At 45.6% G+C, this 24,084-nt stretch overlaps 1 protein-coding gene across 1 annotated transcript in view; it reads right to left on the reverse strand.

The window, feature by feature from the left end:
- Nucleotides 1-3,546: 3,546 nt before the first annotated feature.
- The window catches only part of si:dkey-288a3.2 (protein phosphatase 1 regulatory subunit 37), a 72,151-nt gene continuing 51,613 nt past the window's right edge, over nt 3,547-24,084 (reverse strand). The window contains exon 12 of the mRNA XM_090209698.1: nt 3,547-5,040. Within this exon, the coding sequence (XP_090065824.1) occupies nt 4,909-5,040 (132 nt within the window). The 3' untranslated portion in view covers nt 3,547-4,908. The remainder of the gene's footprint in view (nt 5,041-24,084) is intronic.

A 24,084-nucleotide genomic window follows, 5' to 3' on the forward strand; every position in this document is an offset into this window, starting at 1 on the left:
CTAATTAACATGTTAATTTGCGTAATGAACTTGGGTGCGCTTGGTAACTTAAAAGTAGACCCAGTCGGGTCATAATGACTTTGATTTGGCTTGTGATTTCAAAGGATAAATGTTAAAAATGGCAGCTAATTGCGTCACTCTCTCATGTTTCCACTCGCAGCTCTAAGTGTACATAATTAGCTGTACTGGAACACCAAATTATTTCATTGTACATGCTTAATCACCACACTGGGAAATCACTTTGTTTGAGAACATTGTAGCGCGAGCCACAACAACACAACACAATTTCAAGCTGTGTTTTTATATTTTCCATTTTGATATGTAGGCGTAAATCAAACCACAGATTTGAGGTAAAAATATGCATTTTACTTTGACTTTTACAGAATTTTCCCCTCAAACTAAATACGATGTACTTGTCTTTGTTGTTGAAATTGTTTTATTCGGGGGGAAAGTAATACAGATTCTTGACAGTTAGGCTACATTACCTTCTTCTAGTCTCCCTTTCGTCATCTGAACTGATACCTTCACAGGGGAAAATAGTGGTTGACATCCACCTCCACGTTGCATATTGCTTTTCAGCTTTTCTGATCCATGCAATTGTTGGAGAGGAGACTAGGAGAGAAGGGGAAGCCACAAAAGACTATAGAGATGCATCCTTTGTAATAGATTGGTGTCATGTCCAATATCATCCAACAGGGGTCAGTCTCTACTGCTTTTGAATGGCAGCATTATAACACTAGGTGGCAGCCTTGCCTCAGCTATGGGCTAATTGTGATAATGTAGTTTTTTGGCTTTACTAATAACAACAATTATACACTAGACATTGTATTTTATTTGTATATATATGTTTAATCATAAATAGATACATTAATCTTTACCATAAAGAAATTCAGCACATTACAGCACATTACCCAATTTAAGCAGTTATAGCTTACTATATCACAGGGTCAATATGCTGAGCTGCAGGTGGACAGAATCCACTGTGTGATGCTGGTCACTGTTCCTTAAAGCCGCTTAAGCCATGGAGGAATGTCTCTTTCACACACACACACACACACACCATGAGCCGAGGCCTTAACTTGGTGGGGAGATATTCCCCCAGAAAACCTTGCCTCATTGGCGTTCAGAAAGAAAATGTGTTTTGTTGCTTAGGAACAGTTTGCCTTCCGTCTCTGCGGGTGGTCTCCTTGTGAATATCATTATGTGCCCCTCGAGTCGGGAGGACGACACATTTTTCTTTTCTGCCAATATTTATTGTCTGCTCCACTCACTGTCGGGAGGTCTGGAAAATGCTTTCATTGATTAAAGGGGGTGCTAGGCAGGCGAAGTCTGTGAGAGACGTCACCTACCTTTATAATAATTTGTCAACATTATATTTCTAGAGGACAGCTTCAAGCTTACAGACAATATTGTTTTGCTTTGCTTTATGGGGAAATATGCAAAGACAATCAAATTGCTAAATATTACAAAAACACAACTATATTAATTGTTCTTATTCTCAGCTTTGTATTTGTGTCCGTCTCGAGTTATTTTGAGTGCTTTGTCCTTTAGATGAGTATAAATGAGCCACCCTCTAAATAAGTGGCACCTGAACATTTCCAGCATTTCCTACACACACACACACCCCTTCCCTGTGAAAACATGCTTGACTTTGAAATATCCTCAGTAGCTTTCATTTATATCCCAAGTGTGAAAACTCTCACCTTACATGATCAACACACACACAGCAGAGGCACTACTCTTCTGCTCCAAACATCCTCCTCTGTCAAAGCCAAGAAGCTGCTCTCTCTCATTAGTGTGTGAGGACAGCATAGCAAGCCCAGAGTGAGAGCTTCCTCCTTCTTTCTCCTTCTGAAGTTAGTTTCTGCCTATTGTAATGGCAAGGCAGATTCATTAACATGCCACTGATAAGTACCAAGGAAATTATTTGGAGGAGGAGGAGGAAAAAGAGAGGGAAAGTGGTGGGGCGACGGGACAATCACTCTCCCTCTTCCGGCTGGGCCATGCCAGCTTTCGGAAGTAGATGACAGGCGCTGACAGAGGGAGGGGGTGCGTTCAGGCGGGGCGGGGAAAGAGGTGGCCCAGTGAGTGCCTAGAGGACACCGCAAGGGGCGGAACGGCCCCCACCGCGCCCCGGCCTCACAACGGATCGACAGAGGGATTGTGTTGACAGGGGGGAAGAGGAGAGAAGGAGAAGCAGCCACATTTACAGCAGGGATGGAAATTCATCAAACTAGGGGAACACCTCCAAGAGCCCCGCTGCAACAGCAGGCTCTGTTGAGCTCTGTGTGTGTGTTTCTGTGTGTTGCTCTCATTCCTATTGGAAAGTCAGGGCTATTTCTCCGTGATGGATGGGAGAGTTGAGGTGGTCTTCGTTAGAGCATTGCTCATTAGTAATGTATGCTACTGTCCTGTCTAATTGCTTGCCCATAATTGTCAGTGTAGGAGAAATGATCAAACTCCCTCTGACCTATTCTCCATCGGTGCTGCAGATTTCCCCTGCGCTGCAGCTTTACTACTTTGATATGTCTAAAAGTGGATATTAAGTGGGTCATTAACATGTGTCCAGCATCTGTTACGGTAACAATGTTTAATCGCAAACTAAAAGTTGCTTTCGTAAAAAAATGTGTTCAGCACTTCTAAGCCTAACTACACAAGCAGTTATTTAGTCATTATTTCCCCCCGTTTTCATATGTGTGGGATTAAACCAAACAAATAGGTTGAATGAAGTGCTAATAGTGCAGACCCTGTGCTGTTTCTCACTGATTTTCCCAAACGTGATAAAGGGTGTAGGTGTTTCACTCATGTGCAGCAGCCGTAGAGGACCCAGCCCTACTCCCACTGTCAGTGCATCTGCTTCTGTCTCTCCGTCGTCTCGCTGCCATCAGGTTTCATACCTAGTTGATTCCAGGATTGTGGAGGCTCCGCTGGGATGGGGCCTGGCTAGAGGCTTGGAGCTAGGGTTGGACCTGGCTGTGGCTGACCTGGCTCAGGTAGGGGCTGGCTGGGGCTTGGAGGTTGGGAGGGAGCCATGGCCATGGTTGTGGTGGGTGCTGCCGATGGTGGAGATGGAGGCCTTTGTTAAAACATCAGGTGGAGTGTGTGGGTTTGGGCACAGTGAACTAAGGGGGGCAGGGGTGCTCCATGCTGCTCTGCCAATCTGCTTCTAACTCTACCACATCACCCCCTCTACACAAACACACAGTCACAGACACACTCCTGCCCGAGCTGAAAGGAAGGAGGGGGTGTGAGAGGCCACCAGGGGAAGGGACTGGCCGGCAGGGGTGTTTGGGTGGTTATCCAGGCAGTGTGAAACCCAATTCACACCCAAGGACAAAGAGGGAGAGATCATCCCCTGTTAAATACACCTGTCTACCCTCATCTGTCAATCAGCAGATCTTTAATAAACATGGATTTAGAGGAGAGGAGAGAAATGGGTTACGTCCCAAACGGCACCTTAATCCCTATGTAGTGCACTACTTTTGACCAGGCCCTCAAGGGGCCATTTGGGACGCAAATAGACATGAGAGAAAACAGAGGGGAAAATGGGTTTTTGAATTGGTATTTATTTGGTATTTAACAAAAAGTGCACAAAGTTTTGTAATTGTTATAGCCACAAAAAGCACAAATCCATCAGAATCACTACAAACTTCAATCCCTGTATGATTCAAAGTGGAAATGGTGACCAGTAAGTACCGTAAGTACTATGTATTAGCCTATACATTAACAGAGTGGTTATGCAGAGAAGCATTTTGCCCACGCTCTCATTTTTATGATGCGTATGTCAAAATCAAGTAATGCCTTCCTTAGCTGCAATTCTGTCATTCCTTTTTTTTTACTGCAGAAACAAATCCGTGTGACAAATATACACTTTTTTGTAAGTGTGACAAACACACAGCAACAACGAGATGACATCATCATACGTATATAAAATCCTAGATAGAGAAATGAAGTCATATACTACAACATTAAAATAGTCCCGTTCCCTGTTGATGTGAAGCATTTTGATCCCTTCTTCCCTCAGTCCATCTAAAATAGTTTTACCAGAAGCTCCAAACCAATGATTGAAATGTTCATATCTGTTAAGAACTACATCAAGTTTCTGAACATGAATCCTAAAAATACCAGGGTACAAACTCATTATGTGAAAACTCATAAAAGACGCAAGACAGCGCAATGAAAACAAAAGGCAAACTGCCGTCGCTGAAACTGTGTGACATACCTGAGGCTGTCCATGTGCCAATGTAAGTTAGCAGAGTTCAGTTCAGTTGTGGCTGTCATGCAGATGATGCTGTGGAACATAAGTAACAACCAGACACAAGAGTGCTCCCCTGAACATTAGTCATGACACACACACACCTTTCCGTATCAACAGAGCTTTAGTCCGCATCACACTCCGGGGACATTAAACGAGGGAGACGGGGGGGGGGGGGGGGGGGGGAGAAGAGAGAGAACAGCTCTCTTCATTTCTAGGTGATTCACGTTTTGAGTGTGCTTGCAATATTGCTTCATGGAAAGTGTGTGAGCCTAGGCAGGAGCATTACCCTGGGAACAGCGGGGCTACATCCAAAATGTCACCCTATTCGCTACCTAGTGCACTACTTTTGACCAAAGCCCCATTGGTCCGGGTCAAAAGTAGTGCACTACATAAGGAATAGGGGTGCTATTTGGGACATACCCCTAAGTTTCATTAGGGAGCAGAGCTCCGGCTTTATTACCCAGATTTGGAGTTTTATGGTTATCATTATTTGCCATAGAATTATTATTCAAATATATCTGCTAGTCAACTGTTTGGGATGGACATTAGGACAGGACGTCTGTGTATGTGTGCGTGACAGAGAGTGAGGGAGAGAAAGTGTGCGTCTGCGTGCACGTGTGTGTATCCGTTTCAGTCATGTTGTGGGATTGTCAGCGGGTCTCAGAGGAGTCGGGCCACGGCAGCTCTGTTTCCGCGGCGATGCGGTGACGTGCAGCGTTCCCCGTGCAGAGCTCACTGATCTCTCTCAGTAGACTCTTCTGTGTCTCCATCAGAAAGTCCTCCTGGAAATGACAAACAGTCAAAGACACTGAGTACAGTAGAGTACAGTAGGGAGGACCACAGGATGCATATTTCATCTTCTACAGCACTGTCTTTCCATCTCGTCTTATTCTTATTTATTTATCTATTCCTTTGTGTTTCTTTGAGTTCTATATGATAGAGGGGAACTCATGAGGAAGTAGGAGAACAAACACACAGATGCTTCTTGCTGCCATGTTGTGTTTAGAGAGAGATCGAGAGAGAGTGAGAGAAAGAGAGAGAGAGAGAGAGAGAGAGAGAGAGCGAGAGAGAGAGAGAGAGCGAGCGAGAGAGAAAGAGAGAGAGAGATCGAGAGAGAAAGAAAGAGAGAGAGAGAGAGATAGAGAGAGAGTAGAGAGTAGAGAGATCTGACGCGTAGCGAGCTGGCTGGAGGACAGCATTAGAGATGCTGTTTCCTCCTCATAAATTATCGGCGTGACGACCAGGCCCTCCAGCGCACCGGTGTGATTCTTTCAGCGTTGGGGATGGAACCCTGCGTAGACCTGCTGTCATCCCGCAGTGACTACCCACCCACCCACACTCAACCGCAGCCCGAGCAAAACCCACACCAACCCAACCCATGTCCAGGCCCATGTGTTACTGTGAAGCAGAGGCAGCAGTGTATGGGTCTCCTTCTCCCTCCTCCTCCTCCCCACCGCGCGGCCGGGCCGGTCTGCAGCAGAGCAGTTAATAAAGAGATTGATTATCAGGCTGTCAGGAAGTGACAGTTGGACAGGGCGTCTCTGCGTGAGTGACAGAGGGCACGCTCGCCGCACAGCAGCCAGGAGAGGAGGCACAGGCACCACACAGCCTTCCGCTCTACCCGTTCCAACCGCCCTGTGCCACCCACACCCCCGGCACCCAACCCGACACCCCGCTTCAAGCCGTGCCAACACTGCTGCCTGCCGGGGGAGAGGGAGGAGGGTGAGAGAGATGGGGGCATGCAGAGCACGCTGCTCCAGCCTTCTGGAGTAGGAGAGAGAAAGACAGGGAGAGGAGGAGAGGAGAAGGAGATGAGGAGAGCAAATCAGCGGCTGGTGACTCTCACTGCCAGAGTCAGAAAGTCAGAGTTCACAGCCGCTGCCTTCTGGAGAGAGAGAAAGCACAAGAGAGAGCGCAAGAGAAGTGGAGGAGGGAGAGAGAGGGAGGGGGGAGGAGAAAGAGATGCCAGTGACAACATACTGTACTGCCGGCGAGGTCATATATGCAGTACACACGAGTGCGCAAGGGCGCACACACACACACACACACACACACACACACAGGTTTTAGGCATTATCTTGAGTAACATTTACAATGCTCAGTTTTTTTTAACTTAAACACAGATATGCACAGCCAGTCACAGAGCGTTCTAGTGAGGATATCCCTGGCTCGGTGATAGAAGGGGAGGTGTTGAGTGCCGAGTGCACAGCCCACACCCTAATTAATGATTTAACAGCACACAGGTACGCCCAGACAGCCAGGCAGGTGCTCTACTCGTTCGCTTTGTGCTCCTCTCAGTGTCACTCCTCCCCTGCACTGAAGGCTGTCTGGGTGCTACACCTCTCCTCCTTCTGACTCTGTTTGAAGTTTGGGACCTGCCTGCCCGTCGGTCTGTCTGTCCAACAACAGCACATCCCCCAATCCCCAACACCGTCCTCCCTTTTTAATGAAATCCCAGCACTGATAACATCAGGTGACAACAGTGGATTCATCCTTTCCAGCTGAGTTGCAGCTTGCCGCATTACCCTGTTCAAACAGTGCATTGTTCAAAGACAATTAGCGTGTGTGTGTGTGTGTGTGTGTGTGTGTGTGTGTGTGTGTGTGTGTGAAAAAAAAGCTGCTCTCTGTCTTGAAGAAGATCAAAACAACCCCAGAGTAAAACATACAGTGAAGGTTTCTGATCTGCTCTGGCCATGCAGCGCTGTGATGAGAGAGAGAGGAGGAGAGGGGAGAGGAGCAAGGAGCTGTCCGCCTGCCATGCTCCCGAACGCAGTAGCAGACTAGTGAGGAGTGGAGCAAGGCCTCTCGCCGGATGGACGTTTCTTCTGGTAGCACATTGTGTGTAGTACTAGCATGTTCATCCCGCATTGTACAGTAAACAGACAGTATAGGCTACAGCGTTCTGCGTGGTTCACACACACGCACGCACGCACGCACGCACACACACACACACACACACACACACTTCTTATTCTGAACACTGGAAGCATCTACCTAAGAGGGGAGACTACCTACTTAGTAATAGTCATTTTTATTTGTTTTACAATACCATTGTCAGATGTTATTTTGACCATGGGAAAAAGACCATCTGTAAAGATTGTGAATGTGGGTTCAATTGGAATATAGCCGTATACTGTGTAGCCCAGCTCCCTTCTGACACACAAGGTTGACACACCGCAATAATGACCATATGCTGTATAAAGAGCACGCAACGTTTTATACAAAGGAGCAGCGTGACCACCACACTGGAGCTACACCCCATCCTCGCTCTCTGCCACGGGGAAACACAGAAACCGTCACAACCCTCAGACAATGTGTATGACCACCACACTGGAGCTACACCCCATGCTCGCTCTCTGCCACGGGGAAACACAGAAACCGTCACAACCCTCAGACAATGTGTATGACCACCACACTGGAGCTACACCCCATGCTCGCTCTCTGCCACGGGGAAACACAGAAACCGTCACAACCCTCAGACAATGTGTATGACCACCACACTGGAGCTACACCCCATGCTCGCTCTCTGCCACGGGGAAACACAGAAACCGTCACAACCCTCAGACAATGTGTATGACCACCACACTGGAGCTACACCCCATGCTCGCTCTCTGCCACGGGGAAACACAGAAACCGTCACAACCCTCAGACAATGTGTATGACCACCACACTGGAGCTACACCCCATGCTCGCTCTCTGCCACGGGGAAACACAGAAACCGTCACAACCCTCAGACAATGTGTATGACCACCACACTGGAGCTACACCCCATGCTCGCTCTCTGCCACGGGGAAACACAGAAACCGTCACAACCCTCAGACAATGTGTATGACCACCACACTGGAGCTACACCCCATGCTCGCTCTCTGCCACGGGGAAACACAGAAACCGTCACAACCATCAGACAATGTGTAGGACCATCACACTGACATGTTAATAAGATCATGGCGATGTGTGTATCAAGAGTGTAATGATTTAGGATGACTGTGGCCCCAGAAAAAAAAGGACCCGGACTCCAGAAGACTCCAGAGATGATCACATTGTGCTTCTTTTCTGTTGGAGGCAACGTTTATGGTTTCTATGTTAGAGTACATAACATTCTTGCATTAGTATGTCATATGAAAACAGACCTAACGGCGTAATTGTTGAAGTCGATTCACAGGGCATCAATCTGGAATTCTGAATACAATCATAATGCCATTTACAATACGCGCTGGTAGCACATTGTGTGTGGCACATATCAGTCTCATATCGCACGTTGGTACATAAAACCACTATACAGGTTTTATAATATTCACAATGTGTAATGAATGTGATAGCAACAGTATGCCTATCCTGAATGCAATTGCAATGCCATCTTCAATGGGTCACCAGCTCTTATGCTAGGTTGTCAGTCTTCCACCACTATGTCACATGGGTGCAGCAACGAAGTGTTAGGGAAGGTTATCAATGCAAAATGAACATGGCTGTGAGAGGAATGTAAATACAACAATATCCAACACTTAAATGGTGCCTCGGAGTATCAGGACTATCTATCACCCTTGCAGTTCACATGCGTAACACGTTCTTTCGATAGTTCGTCTGTAGGTGCTCCACAGACTATCAAAGGGAAAAGGGATTCAAACCAGCGACCTTTCGGTTACTGGCCCTACACTCTTAGGCTTCTTGCTATGCTACCTGCCGTCCCTTATCAGTTACATACCAGTAACTTATCAGTAACATGCCAACTGTATGTCTGTTGACTTTCAACAAGAAAATGTCTGTAGTCCATCTAGAGATGTTCAACAAACTGTCTGTAGACTCAGTAGCATCTCAACTGTATATGTCATCATTATCAACGCCCTCCATTTGGCAAATCTGACCAAAAATCTATCCTTCTGATTCCTGTTCACAAGCAAAAAGTCAAACAGGAAGTACCAGTGACACACTCAACATGGAAGTGGTCCGGTGAAGCGGATGCAAAGCTACAGGACTGTTTTGCAAAGACTGGAATATACTTCGGGATTCATCCGATGGCATTGAGGAATTTACCACATCAGTAACCGGCTTCATTAATGAGTGCATTGACGACGTCATCCCCACAGTGACCGTACGTACATATCCCAAACAGAAACCATGGATTACAGGCAACATCCGCACTGAGCTAAGGCTAGAGCTGCCGGGTTCAAGGAGTGGGACGCTAATCCGGACGATTATTTTAAAAAATCACGCTATGCCCTCCGATGAACTATCAGGCAAAGTGTCAATACAGGACCAAGATCAAATTCTACTACACCGGCGCTGACACTCATCGGATGTGGCAGGGCTTGCAAATGATCACGGATTACAAAAGAAAACCCAGCTGCAAGCTGTCCAGGGAGTTCACTGGCAAGTTCGCAGACATTTTCAACCTCTCCCTGACCCAGTCTGTAATACCTAGGATGTTTCAAGCAGACCACCATAGTCCAGACCCTATCTCTACATATCTGTAGCCATGAAATGTGTTGAAAGTTTGATCATGGCTCATCCCAGACACCCTGGACCCACGGTAATTCGCATACCACCCCAACAGATCCAAAGATGATGCAATCTCTATTGCACTCCACACTGCTCTTTCCCACCTGGAAAAAAGGAACACCTACCTGAGAATGCTGTTCATTGACTACAGCTCAGTGACTCCAGCTCAACACCATAGTGCCCTCCCTCAAAGCTCATCACTAAACTAAGGACCCAGGGATTAAATACCTCCCTCTGCAACTGGATCCTGGACATCCTGACGGGCCACCCCCATGTGGTGGGGGTAGGAAAAAACACATCTACCACGCTGACCTTTAACACGGGGGCCCATCAGGGGTGCATGCTTAGTGCCCTCCTGTACTCCCTGTTCACCCACGACTGTGTGGCCAAGCACGACTCTAACATCATCATTAAGTTTGCCGACAACATGACGGTGGTAGGCCTTATCACCGACGACAATGAGACAGACTACATGGAAAAGGTCAGAGACCTGGCATTGTGGTGCCAGGACAACAACCTCTCCCTCAACATCAGGATGACAAAGGAGCTGATCCTGGACTACAGGAAATGAAGGGCAGAGTCGAGAGCGTTCCTCAGTGTCCACATCACTAAGGACCTATCATGGTCCAAACACACCAACACAGTCATGAAGAGGGCACGACAACGCCTATTACCCCTCAGGAGACTGAATGGATTTGGCATGGGCCCTCCGATCCTGAAAAAGTTCTACTGCTGCACCATTGAGAGCATCTTGACTGGCTGCATCACCGCTTGGTATGGCATCTTCTTGGCATCCGTCTGCAAGGTGCTACAGAGGGTAGTGCATACGGTCCAGTACATCACAGGGACTGAGCTCCCAGCCATCCAGGACCTCTACACCAGGTGGTGTGAGAGGAAGGCCCTAAAGGCCCTCTAGTCACCCAAGTCATAGACTGTTCTCTCTGCTAACGCACGGCAAGCGGTACCGGAGTGCCAAGTCTGGGAACAAAAGGCACCTGAACAGCTTCTACCCCCAAGCCATAAAACTGCTAAACAGTTAATCAAATGGCTACCCGGACTATTTGCATTGACCCCCCTTTTGTTCACACCCCACATTCTTGCACTTGCTTTATGTACACTCACTGGACTCTACCCACACACTCACACATACTACACTGACACTCCAACACACACACACACACACACACACACACACACACACACACACACACACACACACACACACGCTCACACATGCATATTGACGTCACACACACCCTCATACATAGACACACTTTCATACTCTTCACATATGATGCAGCTACTCTGTTTATTATCTATCCTGATTGCCTTGACACTTTTATCCCAACCTGCATGTACTGTATATACCTCAATTACCTCAACTACCTCATACCCCTGCACATTGAATCGGTACCGGTACAAAATACAAATACTCCTTGTATTGAGCCTTGTAATTGTTATTTTATTGTGTTACTATTTCCTTCTTTCCCTTATTATTATTTTTTTTAAATCATGCTTTCTAACTCTCCATTGTTGGGAAAGAGCTCATAAATTAGCATTTCACTGTCAAATCTACACCTGTTGTATTCAGCGCATGTGACAAATAAAATTTGATTTGACTTGATTTTCAGAATAATTCACAGTACTTAATTAACGCAATAGGGAAGGTATTCTGAAAACAACCATACATTCCATACTGGCACTGTGATACAGGCATATCCGCCACACAGCAGCAGTGTGTGTCTACACACAACAATGACACCCCCCCCCACCCGCTTGAATGGGCTTATCCTGTCTCTCTCATCCCAGTAAACACTCTTTTTGCACTCGATTGGTCGTCGGAGAGATCAATAGCCTCAGACAGAGGGAGCAGAACACCAGGGTAGGGATGGTGATGTCTCGTTGGGTTGATTTTTCCCTCTCTCCTTAAACCGACACAGAGCACGAGAGACCATTTCACACCCCCACCAAAAAAAAGGAGAGATGAAAAAAGGAAAGGAGGAAGATAGGAGGAGCAGACAGAATCTCACATCCACCCCAAAAAAGAAAGAGGCAAGAGGAGACGAGGAGGAGGAGGAAAAAGAGAGAGAGCTACACAGCGAGCTTTAGAAGGAAGGCAACACAGATGGACAAGTACTTTTTACGTCTGGAGCTTCTGCTGGCACGGTGCCATGGGCACAGACTCCCTTTGTTTGCCAGGCTACTAAACTAATAGACATAAAGGCAGGTTCCTGCTGGCCTGGAATTATAAAGTCATTAAGGAATCCAAATACACACACACATATATATATATATATATATATATACAGACACAAACATGCACAAGCGTGCACGCACACACACACACGCACGCACGCACACATGCACACACACACACACACGGCATACAGGGGCCAAGAGAGGGGACGAGATGACTAGGCCATACCCCTGGTGCAGTTTAAGCTAAGGTAACGTGTGTGTGTGTGTGCAAGGTTGGGGGCCTTGAGGTACTTCACTGTGAGCGTCAAACACACAAACACACACACACTCATAACTGAAGAGGAGCTGAAACACAAACCGCTCCTCTGCATCACCATACAAAGCAAACTTTTATCAAAAATACACCACCTCCACCTCATCACACTCCACAAATATGTATTTTATTTGCCAAAAACTGTTACTTTTGTTCCTCTGTAATCACAGCACTACATTGTCAAACAACGACAGTGTCATTCTTCACTATGGGTATTGTTCCCCTCCTTACATGTCTGCCTCGCCACAAAAGGATCCTCCGCGGGCTTTTGTCCCTGGTGTAATCTCAATATTATTTAAGATGGCCAGCGCACAATGGCAGCGAGAACAGGAGCCGCTTAAGCCCCTCTCCCTGAACAGTGGTCTTGGCAACTAAACTAACTCATTTGTTAGCTGTGCATTCCCTCAGACAGACCCGTAAATGGAGGCACCATCCAACTATTACAGGGGATGAACTGGGGCTGCTGCTGCCGCTGTAGGCTGGCCACACCACCATCTATAACCCCACGTGGAAAACCTTACACATGGACTGGTTCAATCCCCAACTTAGTCAGCTGCAGAAAGTGACCCTGCAGGCCATTCCCAGACACTCTGGAATGTACTGTAAATATATTCTGGAATGTGTCTTTAGAATATGGAAGCGGAATGGGATAGAACAGTTTATTATCATCATGTTGATATATTGTAAATGTGAAGTGTGGGTGTCATCTGACAATGAGACCCAGACGTGCCCAGAGAGAGTTACTACTAAAAAAAAACACGGATCTTTAATTTGATCACTCTTTTGTTGCAGAGAATTTCCCTACACTACAGGAAACGCAAACGTGTAGTGTATGAGTTTAAAAGGGCAACTAAAGTTTGTCATTCCCACTTTGTAATGTCACACTTGATTTTCCCTAATGAAAAAATGTATCAACCCCTACAAAACCGTCCATTAATTATAATCCACACAATAATTAACATTTCCTGTTCCTGCAGGATTCTTTTCCTGCTGAAGCTAGCTGGCTGAAATGAGGATCCTACATCTGTATATACTAGCAAACAGGCACAGGTCATGAGGTAGAAAATACCCCAATTCTCATGGACTCTAAATACGACTAACATTACAGTACCTGTCTTTAGATCAAGAGTTGTACTGTAGTGTGTTAAAAGCAGAGTGTTTATACGACTGGAAACCTCAGAAGCCTTACATACTCCATTCCATCTCCAGAAACTCATAATGTATTCTCACTATACTAAACATGTGTGGATCCAGTGTTTGTTCGTCTCTTTCTTCATACAAAGACGAACGCGTGTGTTTTCCGACAAGGGTGCTGAGAGGCGAAATTTCAAAGGCGAAACTTGAGAGCGAAGGCTGCGCATTTACAATATTAATACATTTAAGCACGGCTCGATAGTAATACTACAGTATGCATATTTTGCATTTGTGTATACATGTGTGTGTGTGGCATGTGTGTGTGTGGCATGTGTTTGTGGGTGTGTGGGTGAGAATGAGACTATGAAGAGAATCACTGATGAAAAAAAAGGCTACTTTGGAGATTCTATGATAATTGGCTTCTTAAAAGGAGCTCATTTTTAACTATGTCACTGCGACTGCTGCATGACAATTAATCTGTTTGCCACTGCTTCCTTGGCATCTGTGCCAATTACTTTATATGCTAATATATGTAAATTACTAAACATTTCAGATGCCAGTTACAAGTATATGCAAGTAGTGTATTGTATTTTATTTAAAGTAATATTCTTAAAGCGGATCAACAAAGCAAGTGCTTTACATTTCGAGGGGTATATATTGTTTTTTTTTCTGTGGCATTTTTCTGTGGCATTTTTCCTAGGATGTGGCGGTATTGGGTACACTGAAATAATGCAATATAAACACTTCTGTTTAACATTTACTCTCCAACTAAAACAAATATTCTTAATAATGATCATTTACACCATAACTATTTTCTACACAGTAAAATAAACTGTTAAAATGAAAAGTATCAGTATATAAAATCCAAACGTTTACAGCAGAACATTTCAGAGGCAATGAAATTAGAATATTATCATGTTTTTCACAACGCGTGATGGAAGTTAAGACAGTAGTTTCTCTGCCAAGCTTGACTCTTTATTTAAATAAATAAACCTCTCCATCTAACCATGTTTACTCATCAAACCGGATGTATTCTACCTTCTTCTGCCCCATCTCAGCGTTAGGCGTATTAGAAGACAAAGCTGTGGAATTGCTCTTTTATTCTCTCTAAAGGCGACTAATGTTGTCGATATGTAAATGTTAATGAATGCACTTTAAGCATCTTACAATGCCCTTTTTCTCTTAACATAAATTGCTATAATTATCAGTGCATTTCGTTTTTCCTCTCCTGGTCTCTCTGGAGCGGTTACATCAACAGTGAGGTGTTGTTCTACTGTCCTACAGTATCTCTGTCTACTGTAGTACTGTATACCAGGTAGACTGGCTGCTGCCTCTGCCTCTTTCTATTCTCCCAACTCAACTGAAGATGTCACTATTGTATACAGAATGGATACTCAGGAGAACCACAGCGAGCAAGAGAGAGAGAGAGAGAGAGAGAGAGAGAGAGAAAAAAAAGAGAGAGAAAGAGAAAATAGAGAGAGAGAGAGAGAGAGAGAAAGAGAAAATAGAGAGAGAGAGAGAGAGAGAGAGAGAGACACTACTTGTGGGGGAAAAAAAGTGTTTGCATGTTCATCTTTACGAGGACAATACGAAGCTGGATGTTTTAAACATATTTTACATTTAAAACAACTCTGCCTGCCCGAACTTTGAATGTCTGGAAATCCACTACATTTATCAAACCAAGCTTGTACTTTCCTTGTTAAACATGTCATATGTGGTACCTGTCCAGGTGATAATTTGCACACGAGCATGATGTGCACACTAAACAATCTGTATATCGCAACTTATTAGGCCTTTCATTCAATAGAACACAGTGGACCAATTGTAAAATATTCTATGCTCAAACACCTGAGTGAAATACCTGAATTTCTGAAGTAGCAGATCCGAATGTGGTTACAGCAAGTACTATACAGTATTTACAATGCATCACCCCAGTACAAATAAGGAGGTCAGAAACAGAGAGAATTGTACTGCCAGCCGATTCATCATAGCAATTAGGAAAAGGATTTGTTGGGTTTAATTCTCACACTTGAGTTTAACTTCAGCATTTATGGTTCTAAATGGACCCGTAAGGAAGCATTTCACTGTTCGTCTACACCTGTAGTCTACGAATCATGTGACAAATAACATTTGATTTGATTGCTGTGGTTTCCTTCTGGGCATTACATAATTATAACATCAGCAGATTAGGGGACGTTATGACGCAATAGCTATATGGTGAGGATTGTTCTATTTGGAAAGAAGCAGAGGAATGGATAAATGGAGAGAGATAATCACGGCGATAAAAAGAAGAGAATGAATGTAAATAGACTTAAAATACATTTGCGTACACACGAACACCTCGACCAGAGTTTCCAGAGTGTTATGATGAGAACTTAGAGCAAAGCCTCTCTCCTAATTTAGCGACCTTAGTCCTCCTCCCTGTCTTCCTCCTCCTCCCTCTCTCTGTCTGTCTGGTGAGCTCCTGCGTGTATCCCTCTCTACATGTGTCACCGTTGTGAGTTTGTATCTGTCCTCTAACAGCGGCGCTCACACCCCTACCTGTCATTAGGGAGGGGAGGACACAAGGTTGAAGAAGGTCTTGATTAACACATTATCACGGAGCGCGTGTGTGTCTGTTTGTGCGCGTGTGTTTGTGTGTGTCAAGAGGGTCTAGATTCACACAGATGATCACAGAGCCTACCGCTGTGACCTCGGGCCGTGCTCAAGCACCACCGGCTGTAGCTGCAGCTCCTTTAATTGATCTCGGCAAGATGTATTTTTTTATTTCACATTTACATATCAGTGCTGTTAAAGCCAGCTCCGGGTGGGCGTGGAAGGGCTTGTTCTCCATGCAAAACTCTTTTTGTTTTGCTCCTCCTACGACTGACTGATTCCTTTGCCTTCCATCCACAACATGCCTTCACAGGTGTTTAATGAATTAGCCCAGAAATCATAGTACCTGTTATTGTGTTTTTTACAGGTGAATATGCATCCAGGCTATTTAAAACGCTTCACGTCTGTCCGTGACATTTTAAAAATGGACTCCCCGAGGGTAAACTTTGCCAATTGCCTTCCCATTAGTTTTGTCTCTGTGTTTTAGGAGAGGGGTTGGATTACAGACTCTTCTAAAAGCCATACTGCTTAGATAAAACAGAGCACCCTGCCTCGGCTGGTCTCTTGCACTGTGACATTTTCATTAAAGGCTTAAAAATGGAGAGAGAAAAAGAGGAATTAAGTGCTGTTGTTTAAATGCCTTTGTTCATTTTTCAGGTGGTATGACAGTAGCACTAGTGTAGGGCACACTGTAGAGAGAGAGAGAGAGAGAGCAGTTCACTCTCTTTCTTTCTCTTTTGCTCTCTCTGCATCTTGCTTTGCTTTTTCATTCCTTCCTCTCTCTAGTTCTCGATCTCACTCGCTCCCTCTCAACTCGCTCCCTCTCAGTCTCAGTCTCAGTCTCAGTCTCACTCTCTACCTCTCAGTCTCAGTCTCTCCCTCTCAGTCTCCCCCTCTCAGTATCTCCCTCTCAGTCTCTCCCTCACAGTCTCTCAGTCTCTCCCTCTCACCCTTTCAGTCTCTCCCTCTCTCTTCTGTTGCGGTGTACAAAGATTATGCACCGTCCGGCATCGCTGCCGGTAAAGCGCCATCTGTACGGAAGCGTGGCAGGCGCCGTAATCCGCCTGACGCAGGTTGTCGTGGAGACGGATGGCAGGGCTAGTTCGCCGCAGGTGTGAGAGCCGGTGCCATGGGAGTGGGAGCGTAACCCTTCCAAGGGGATGGAGACTGGTGAGAAGGTGTGAGAAGGGGGGGGGGGGGGGGGGGGCACTAAGTCTCTGACACCCAGGAAGACTCACGGAGAGGAAGAACCACCATTCACCATCCCTCTCTCTCTCTCTGCATCATCATCACATACATCTCTAATGCTCCTCTATGTGCTTTCAGTTTGACTTTAAAAAAAAACATAACTATGGTGTAACTCTGAGAATCCGCAGCGTAATGCTTTAATAGAAATGTTGGTGGATAGTTTGAGGACAGGACATGGTGCAGTAGCCCCACTTACTCAACCTTGTTCCAGGATGTTGCTACAGAAAAAGGCCTCCAGTGTAAAAAAACAAAATTAAGCTCTCTTAAACGACATAGCAGAGCTATGATGCTCAGCTGGGGCCTCGTTTTTGGGCTGCGGCCCTCACACAACAATCCAGTGATTGAGGTGCCTATGGAGTACCATTGATTCACCACAACTCACAAACCAATCAGCTGCCCAGGCATATACTTACACAACTTACAATCATTTTAATGCAAATGAGAAGCACACCACAACTTGCCGTATTATGTCAGATGTAAACACTGCTGTGGGCCGCAGCTATTACATCGACATGTTAGTCATTTAGCAGATGCTCTTGCCCAGAGTGACTAACAGTTTGTAAGTCACCTTGAGGTAGCTAGGCGAGACAACCACATATCTCAGTCATAGTAAGCACATTTCTCCCCAATACAGTAGCTATCATGAAAGTCAGTACTAGTAGAAAAAGTAAGTTGATTAGAAACATGTTTATTTTATATTTCAGCAAATGTATGTTGGTTTCAACTATACAGTGTGTTGAATCAGTGCATGATGGTACAGGTCCACTGATTACTGATTACAATATACCATTTATCCTTAAATCATTTCATCTATGGGAGCTTCAACTGGCAGGGCAAGTCAATGTGTGCACATTAAAGGTCAACTCCCAACGGAATATGGCGTACGTACTACTTCAATGGTGGGCTACCTGTTTCCCTATGTAGGTGAGATATAAAAAAAATAGGGCAGGAGTCAAAGGGAAAGGCGACATTTGAAAAAGGTACCACTCTCTGCTGCCAGCCTAAAAGCATACAAATTGCTGTTGATTAGTTTTTGTATTGGGTGTGCGTTTATCCGGCGGTATCCTGGGCTTCCATGGAACAGCGAGACCCTGTGTGCGCTCACACACACACACACACACACACACACACACACACACACACACACACACACACACACACACACACACACACACACACACACACACACACACACACAGGCAGGGCAGGGTTCTTCAGGTGTTCATTTGAATAGAAAGAGCTGAACGAGGCCTTGCGTAATTGATCCCCTGGGAGAGAGGATGTCTAAGCCTGCAGAACCCACTTCTTCCCCAATTACACACACAAGGCACGCGAATACACAGGCACGGGTACAATTGTGCACGCGCGCACGCACGCACGCACTCACTCACACACACACACACACACACACACACACACACACACATACACACACACACACACACACACACACACACACACACACACACACACACACACACACACACACACACACACACACACACACACACACACACACACACACACACACACACACAAACAAACACTTCCCAAAAGCACAGCCAGGACCAATCAGATTGTTCAAATCTAAACCAACTCCAGGGTAACCACTATGTCCATACAATTAATGATACTGTATGTAAACATTGTTCAATAGGAGTCTTTTCTCAGCAACAAACCCACATGATGGCTATCAAAATGGCCTCCACATGCCTCATCCTATCCTATCAGGTCAAAGCACAGCACAGCCCAAGCCATGCGGTCTCATTCATAGATGTTGCATCCCAAATGGGACCCTATTCCTTATATAGTGCACTACTTTTGACCAAAGAAATGCACTATATAGGGAATTGGGACTCAGTTTCCTCTTCTCCTCAGAGCTGAATTTAATAAAAGCGGTGTTGACAGCAGGGCGCGGCGGTCCCTGACGGGTTCAGGCATGGGGCAGCCATGATGGAGCACCAGTCTGTTAATTACTGAGTACCTCTGGGGTTCCTCACCTGGCCCTCTGCATGCTCCACACGCTCCGCACGCCACGCCCGTCATTACCCACCACCACCCCACCGCTACCCACCCACCCTTGAGCTCACAAACACCACGCCTGAGCCAAACAGGTGCCGATCACTGTGCCACCAGTGTCCGCCACGCTCCTCTGCCCATCGCATACACACACACACCTCTAGCATACGCATGCGCGGACATACACACACATAACCTGCCAGGGAGCAGAGAACTAGGATACAGCCAGGGCCTCCTAGAGCCAGGGCCTCACAGTGCATGTTAACGCACACACGCACACACACACCGCACGCGATTCAGAGGGGTAAACTAGGGGACAACAAGCGGGATGGATAACAAAGGTGAATAACATAATAATGTATTTTCTGGTATGGTTGAGTCGTACAATATGGATGAGTGGACAGGTGAAGTGTGATGAATGAATACCATGACACTGACAGTGGATGTTCTCATCCCAACACTGCTCCTGAACCACACAATGGTGAGGAGTGAATTCCGTGACCTCTCAAGCAGTGTTGTCTATTCTGTGGAGGGACACCTGCATCATGGGGGCATCATGGCATCTGCTGTGATTAACACTTGTCCACTACTATCCTCCCCTCACTTCAACCCCCTCTCCCTTCACCTCAACCCCCCTCTCTCTTACCACTTTCTCTCCCCCCTCTCAGGCCTGGTGTAGGGAGTGTACGGGGAACAGACCTGACCCCCCCCCCCCCCCCCCCCCCCCTCAGGCCTGGCTTGGGGACTGTGGGGGGAACTATAGAGGTAACAGCTGCCCCCAGCCTGTCTGTCCGTGACTGGCTGGCCAGCACTTTATTAGTGGCTGTCCAGGACTCCAGCTGATCCTCTCCCATGCAGAGCCCATGTCACACTGATGTCTTCATCGCTAAGCGGAGCAGACGCCCGGCGCCCGGAACTGGCAGCTACTGGAGGTGACAACAAATCCAATTATCTACCCTCAACGGCGTCTGCCCGGCCGGGACCACAGGGGTTAGAGCTGACAGGGGACAGCGGTATGGGATGGGGGGACAGTGGGACAGGGGACAGAGGACACACACAGGAAAAGTTTCAGTAAAGGAAAGGAGTCTTTCAGGAGGATTAAAACAGAGGGAGAGAGAACATGAAAGGGCCAGTCACTTGGAGGAGATAGTGAGTGAGTGAGTGAGTGAGTGAGTGAGTGAGTGAGTGAGTGAGTGAGTGAGTGAGTGAGTGAGTGAGTGAGTGAGTGAGTGAGTGAGTGGGAGAAGGGGAGAAACAGTCACACTAACAATGCCTTTGTGGAGAGGTGATAGAGTTAATTCACAGCAGGGTGCTTCCCTGATACGGTCTATACTGGGGATCTGTTAGCAATATTACCACCGCCTACTTATGTGAGAAAACCCTGGGACAATCTGGAGAAACACATGCTACAGTATACAGCACCGTACTCCAGTCCATGTGTGTCAAACAATTGCATAATTTACAGAGAATTTGAAAGTGATTTTTCAAAAGAAACAAAGAACAGAAAGAAACTACAGAAAGAAAGAAAAGACCTTGTTCAAAAGTAGTGCTCTACATAGGGAATAGGGTGCAATTTGGGTGCATTTAATCATCGCTGCATGGCTCTCAGAGTCCGTGTCCTGTTTTTAACAATAATTCAGTTAAATCTTCATAAACAAATTGGTTGATGCAGACTGGGACACTACATGTTAAGTGCTGATCATAAGGGCTGGGTATTGATCTGTTATCAGACAGACCATTCTAGCAGAGCTAAAGGTGAAGGAGACCTGGAGGAAGTGTGGGGGATTGTCACCACTCCAGGGGGGTCTGAGGAGAGAGAGAGAGGGAGGGAAAAGCCACAGAGCCTGCCAACTCATCTCCCCTCCCTCACTCTCCTCTCTCCCTCACCTACTACTCCTCTCCCACTCTCCTCTCGTCTTCCACCCTAGGGAAAGTGTCTCAACTTATGTCCTCTCAGCTGTTAAGAGTGTCTCTCCTCCCCGGCTCCATCGGCCAACCACCAATGTCCCCGGCTGCTCCTGTCCCTAACAGACGATCAGACAGGGGGACATCGTATGGACGAAGAGCGGGGTGGTTGTGGTAGAGCACTCACCCTCGCTGGGGCAAGTGACTGAAATGAAGAAATTAAATTATCCATATTTATACGCAAATCCTCCCCAGCCGGCGTGGACCGGCCAATTTCTTCCTTCTCAGCAGCTGGGAAGGCAGGCAGCAGCCATTTGAAAGTAAAAAGGATGGTTTGGTTCTCAGTGGATGGTGAGATCCTGATGAAATTGAGGAGAGAGCAAGCGAGCGCGATCGAGAGCTAGACAGAGAGCTTCATGGTATTCAGATGAGCGGGCGTCAGGCTCTCTGGGCTCTACGATGGGTGACTGGTGACTCGGGGGCATTTGAGCGTGGAGCACCAGGACATGCCCACAGAGGCGTTACCATCCGACACCCCTACTTATGCATCGCATATATATTTTATATATATATATATAAATAATTGTAGACCTCCACAAATATGGTTCATTCTTGGGAGCAATTTCCAAACGCCTGAAGGTACCACGTTCATCTGTACAAACAATAGTACGCAAGTATAAACATCATGGGACCACGCAGCCGTCATTCCGCTCAGGAAGGAGATGCGTCCGGTCTCTTAGAGATTAATGTACTTTGGTGCGAAAAGGGCAAATCAATCGCAGAACAACAGCAAAGGACCTTGTGAAGATGCTGGAGGAAACAGCTACAAAAGTATCTATATTCACAGTAAAACGAGTCCTATATCGACATAGCCTGAAAAGCCGCTCAACAAGGAAGAGGCCACTGCTCCAAAACCGCCATAAAAAAGCCAGACTACGATTTGCAACTGCACATGGGGACAAAGATCGTACTTTTTGGAGAAATGTCCTCTGGTCTGATGAAACAAAAATAGAAGGAGGATAAAGGGAGAGGCTTGCAAGCCAGGGAACACCATCCCAACCGTGAGGCACGGGGTGGCAGCATCATGTTGTGGAGGTGCTTTGCTGCAGGAGGGACTGGTGCACTTCACAAAATAGATGGTATCATGAGGAAGGAAAATGATGTGGATATATTGAAGCAACATCACAAGACATCAGTCAGGAATTAGCAAATGGGTCTTCCAAATGGACAATGATCCCAAGCATACTTCCAAAGTTGTGGCAAAATGGCTTAAGGACAACAAAGTCAAGGTATTGGAGTAGCCATCACAAAGCCCTGACCTCAGTCCTATAGAACATTTGTGGGCAGAACTGAAAAAGCATGTGCGAGCAAGGAGGCCTATAAACCTGACTCATTTACACCAGCTATGTCAGGAGGAATGGGCCAAAATCCCAATTTATTGTGGGAAGCTTGTGGAAGGCTACCCGTTTCGGGTACGTTTCGTTTGACCCAAGATAAACAATTCAAAGGCAATGCTACCAAATACTAATTTAGTGTATGTAAACTTCTGACCCACTGGGAATATGATGAAGGAAATTAAAGATTAAATAAATAATTATCTCTACTATTATTCTGACACGTCACGTTCTTAAAATAAAGTGGTGACCCTACCTGACCTACGACAGGAAATTTTAACTAGGATTAAATATCAGAAATTGTGAAAAACTTAGTTTAAATGTATTTGGCTAAGGTGTATGTAAACTTCCGACTTCAACTATATATATATATATATATATATATATATATATATATATATATATATATATATATATATATATATATATACACATTATATACTATATATATATACATTTACCCACACACACACACACACACGTGCACGCACACACACACACACACACACACACACACACACACACACACACACACTTATAGAATATCTACATAGGCGTACAGAGGCCCATTATCAGCAACCATCTCTCCTGTGTTCCAATGGCACATTGTGTTAGCTAATCTAAGTTTATCATTTTAAAAGTCTAATTGATCATTAGAAAACCCTTTTGCAATTATGTTAGCACAGCTGAAAACTGTTGTCCTGATTAAAGAAGCAATAAAACTGACCTTCTTTAGACTAGTTGAGTATCTGGAGCATTGGCATTTGTGGGTTCAATTACAGGCTCAAAATGGCCAGAAACAAAGTAATTTCTTCTGAAACTCGTCAGTCTATTCTTGTTCTGAGAAATGATGGCTATTCCATGCGAGAAATTGCCAAGAAACTGAAGATCTCACATAACGCTGTGTACTACTCCCTTCACAGAACAACTGCCTCTAACCAGAATAGGAAGAGGAGTGGGAGGCCCCGGTGCACAACTGAGCAAGAGGACAAGTACATTAGAGTGTCTAGTTTGAGAAACAGACGCCTCACAAGTCACCAAATGGCAGCTTCATTAAATAGTACCGGCAAAACACCAGTCTCAACGTCAACACTGAAGAGGCGACTTTGGGATGCTGGCCTTCTTGGAAGACTTTCCAGCTACAAGTCATTTACAACATTAACAATGTCTACACTGTATTTCTGATTAATTTGATGATATTTTAACCAAAAATGTGCATTTCTTTCAAAAACAAGGGCATTTCTAAGTGACACCAAACCTTTGAATGGTAGTGTACTGTATATACACAGTAAATCCCCCTCTAACGAAGAGCGGTATGATATAAATTGCAGAGCTTCGGTGTTTTTGGTCATTATAAAAACACTGTTTGAATAAATGAACCACGTGTGTTTGAATGCACTTGGGTTAGGACAGTTAAGGGAACTCTATGACTTGTGAGAGTCAAAGCTATATGACACTTTGACAGTTCAGTTTGAAACATACAGTACCAGTTAAAAGTTTGACACAGCAACTCATTCAAGGGT

This window comes from Oncorhynchus mykiss, chromosome 19 (assembly GCF_057628025.1).
Source record: "Oncorhynchus mykiss isolate SJ-2025 chromosome 19, ASM5762802v1, whole genome shotgun sequence".
NCBI lineage: Eukaryota > Metazoa > Chordata > Actinopteri > Salmoniformes > Salmonidae > Oncorhynchus > Oncorhynchus mykiss.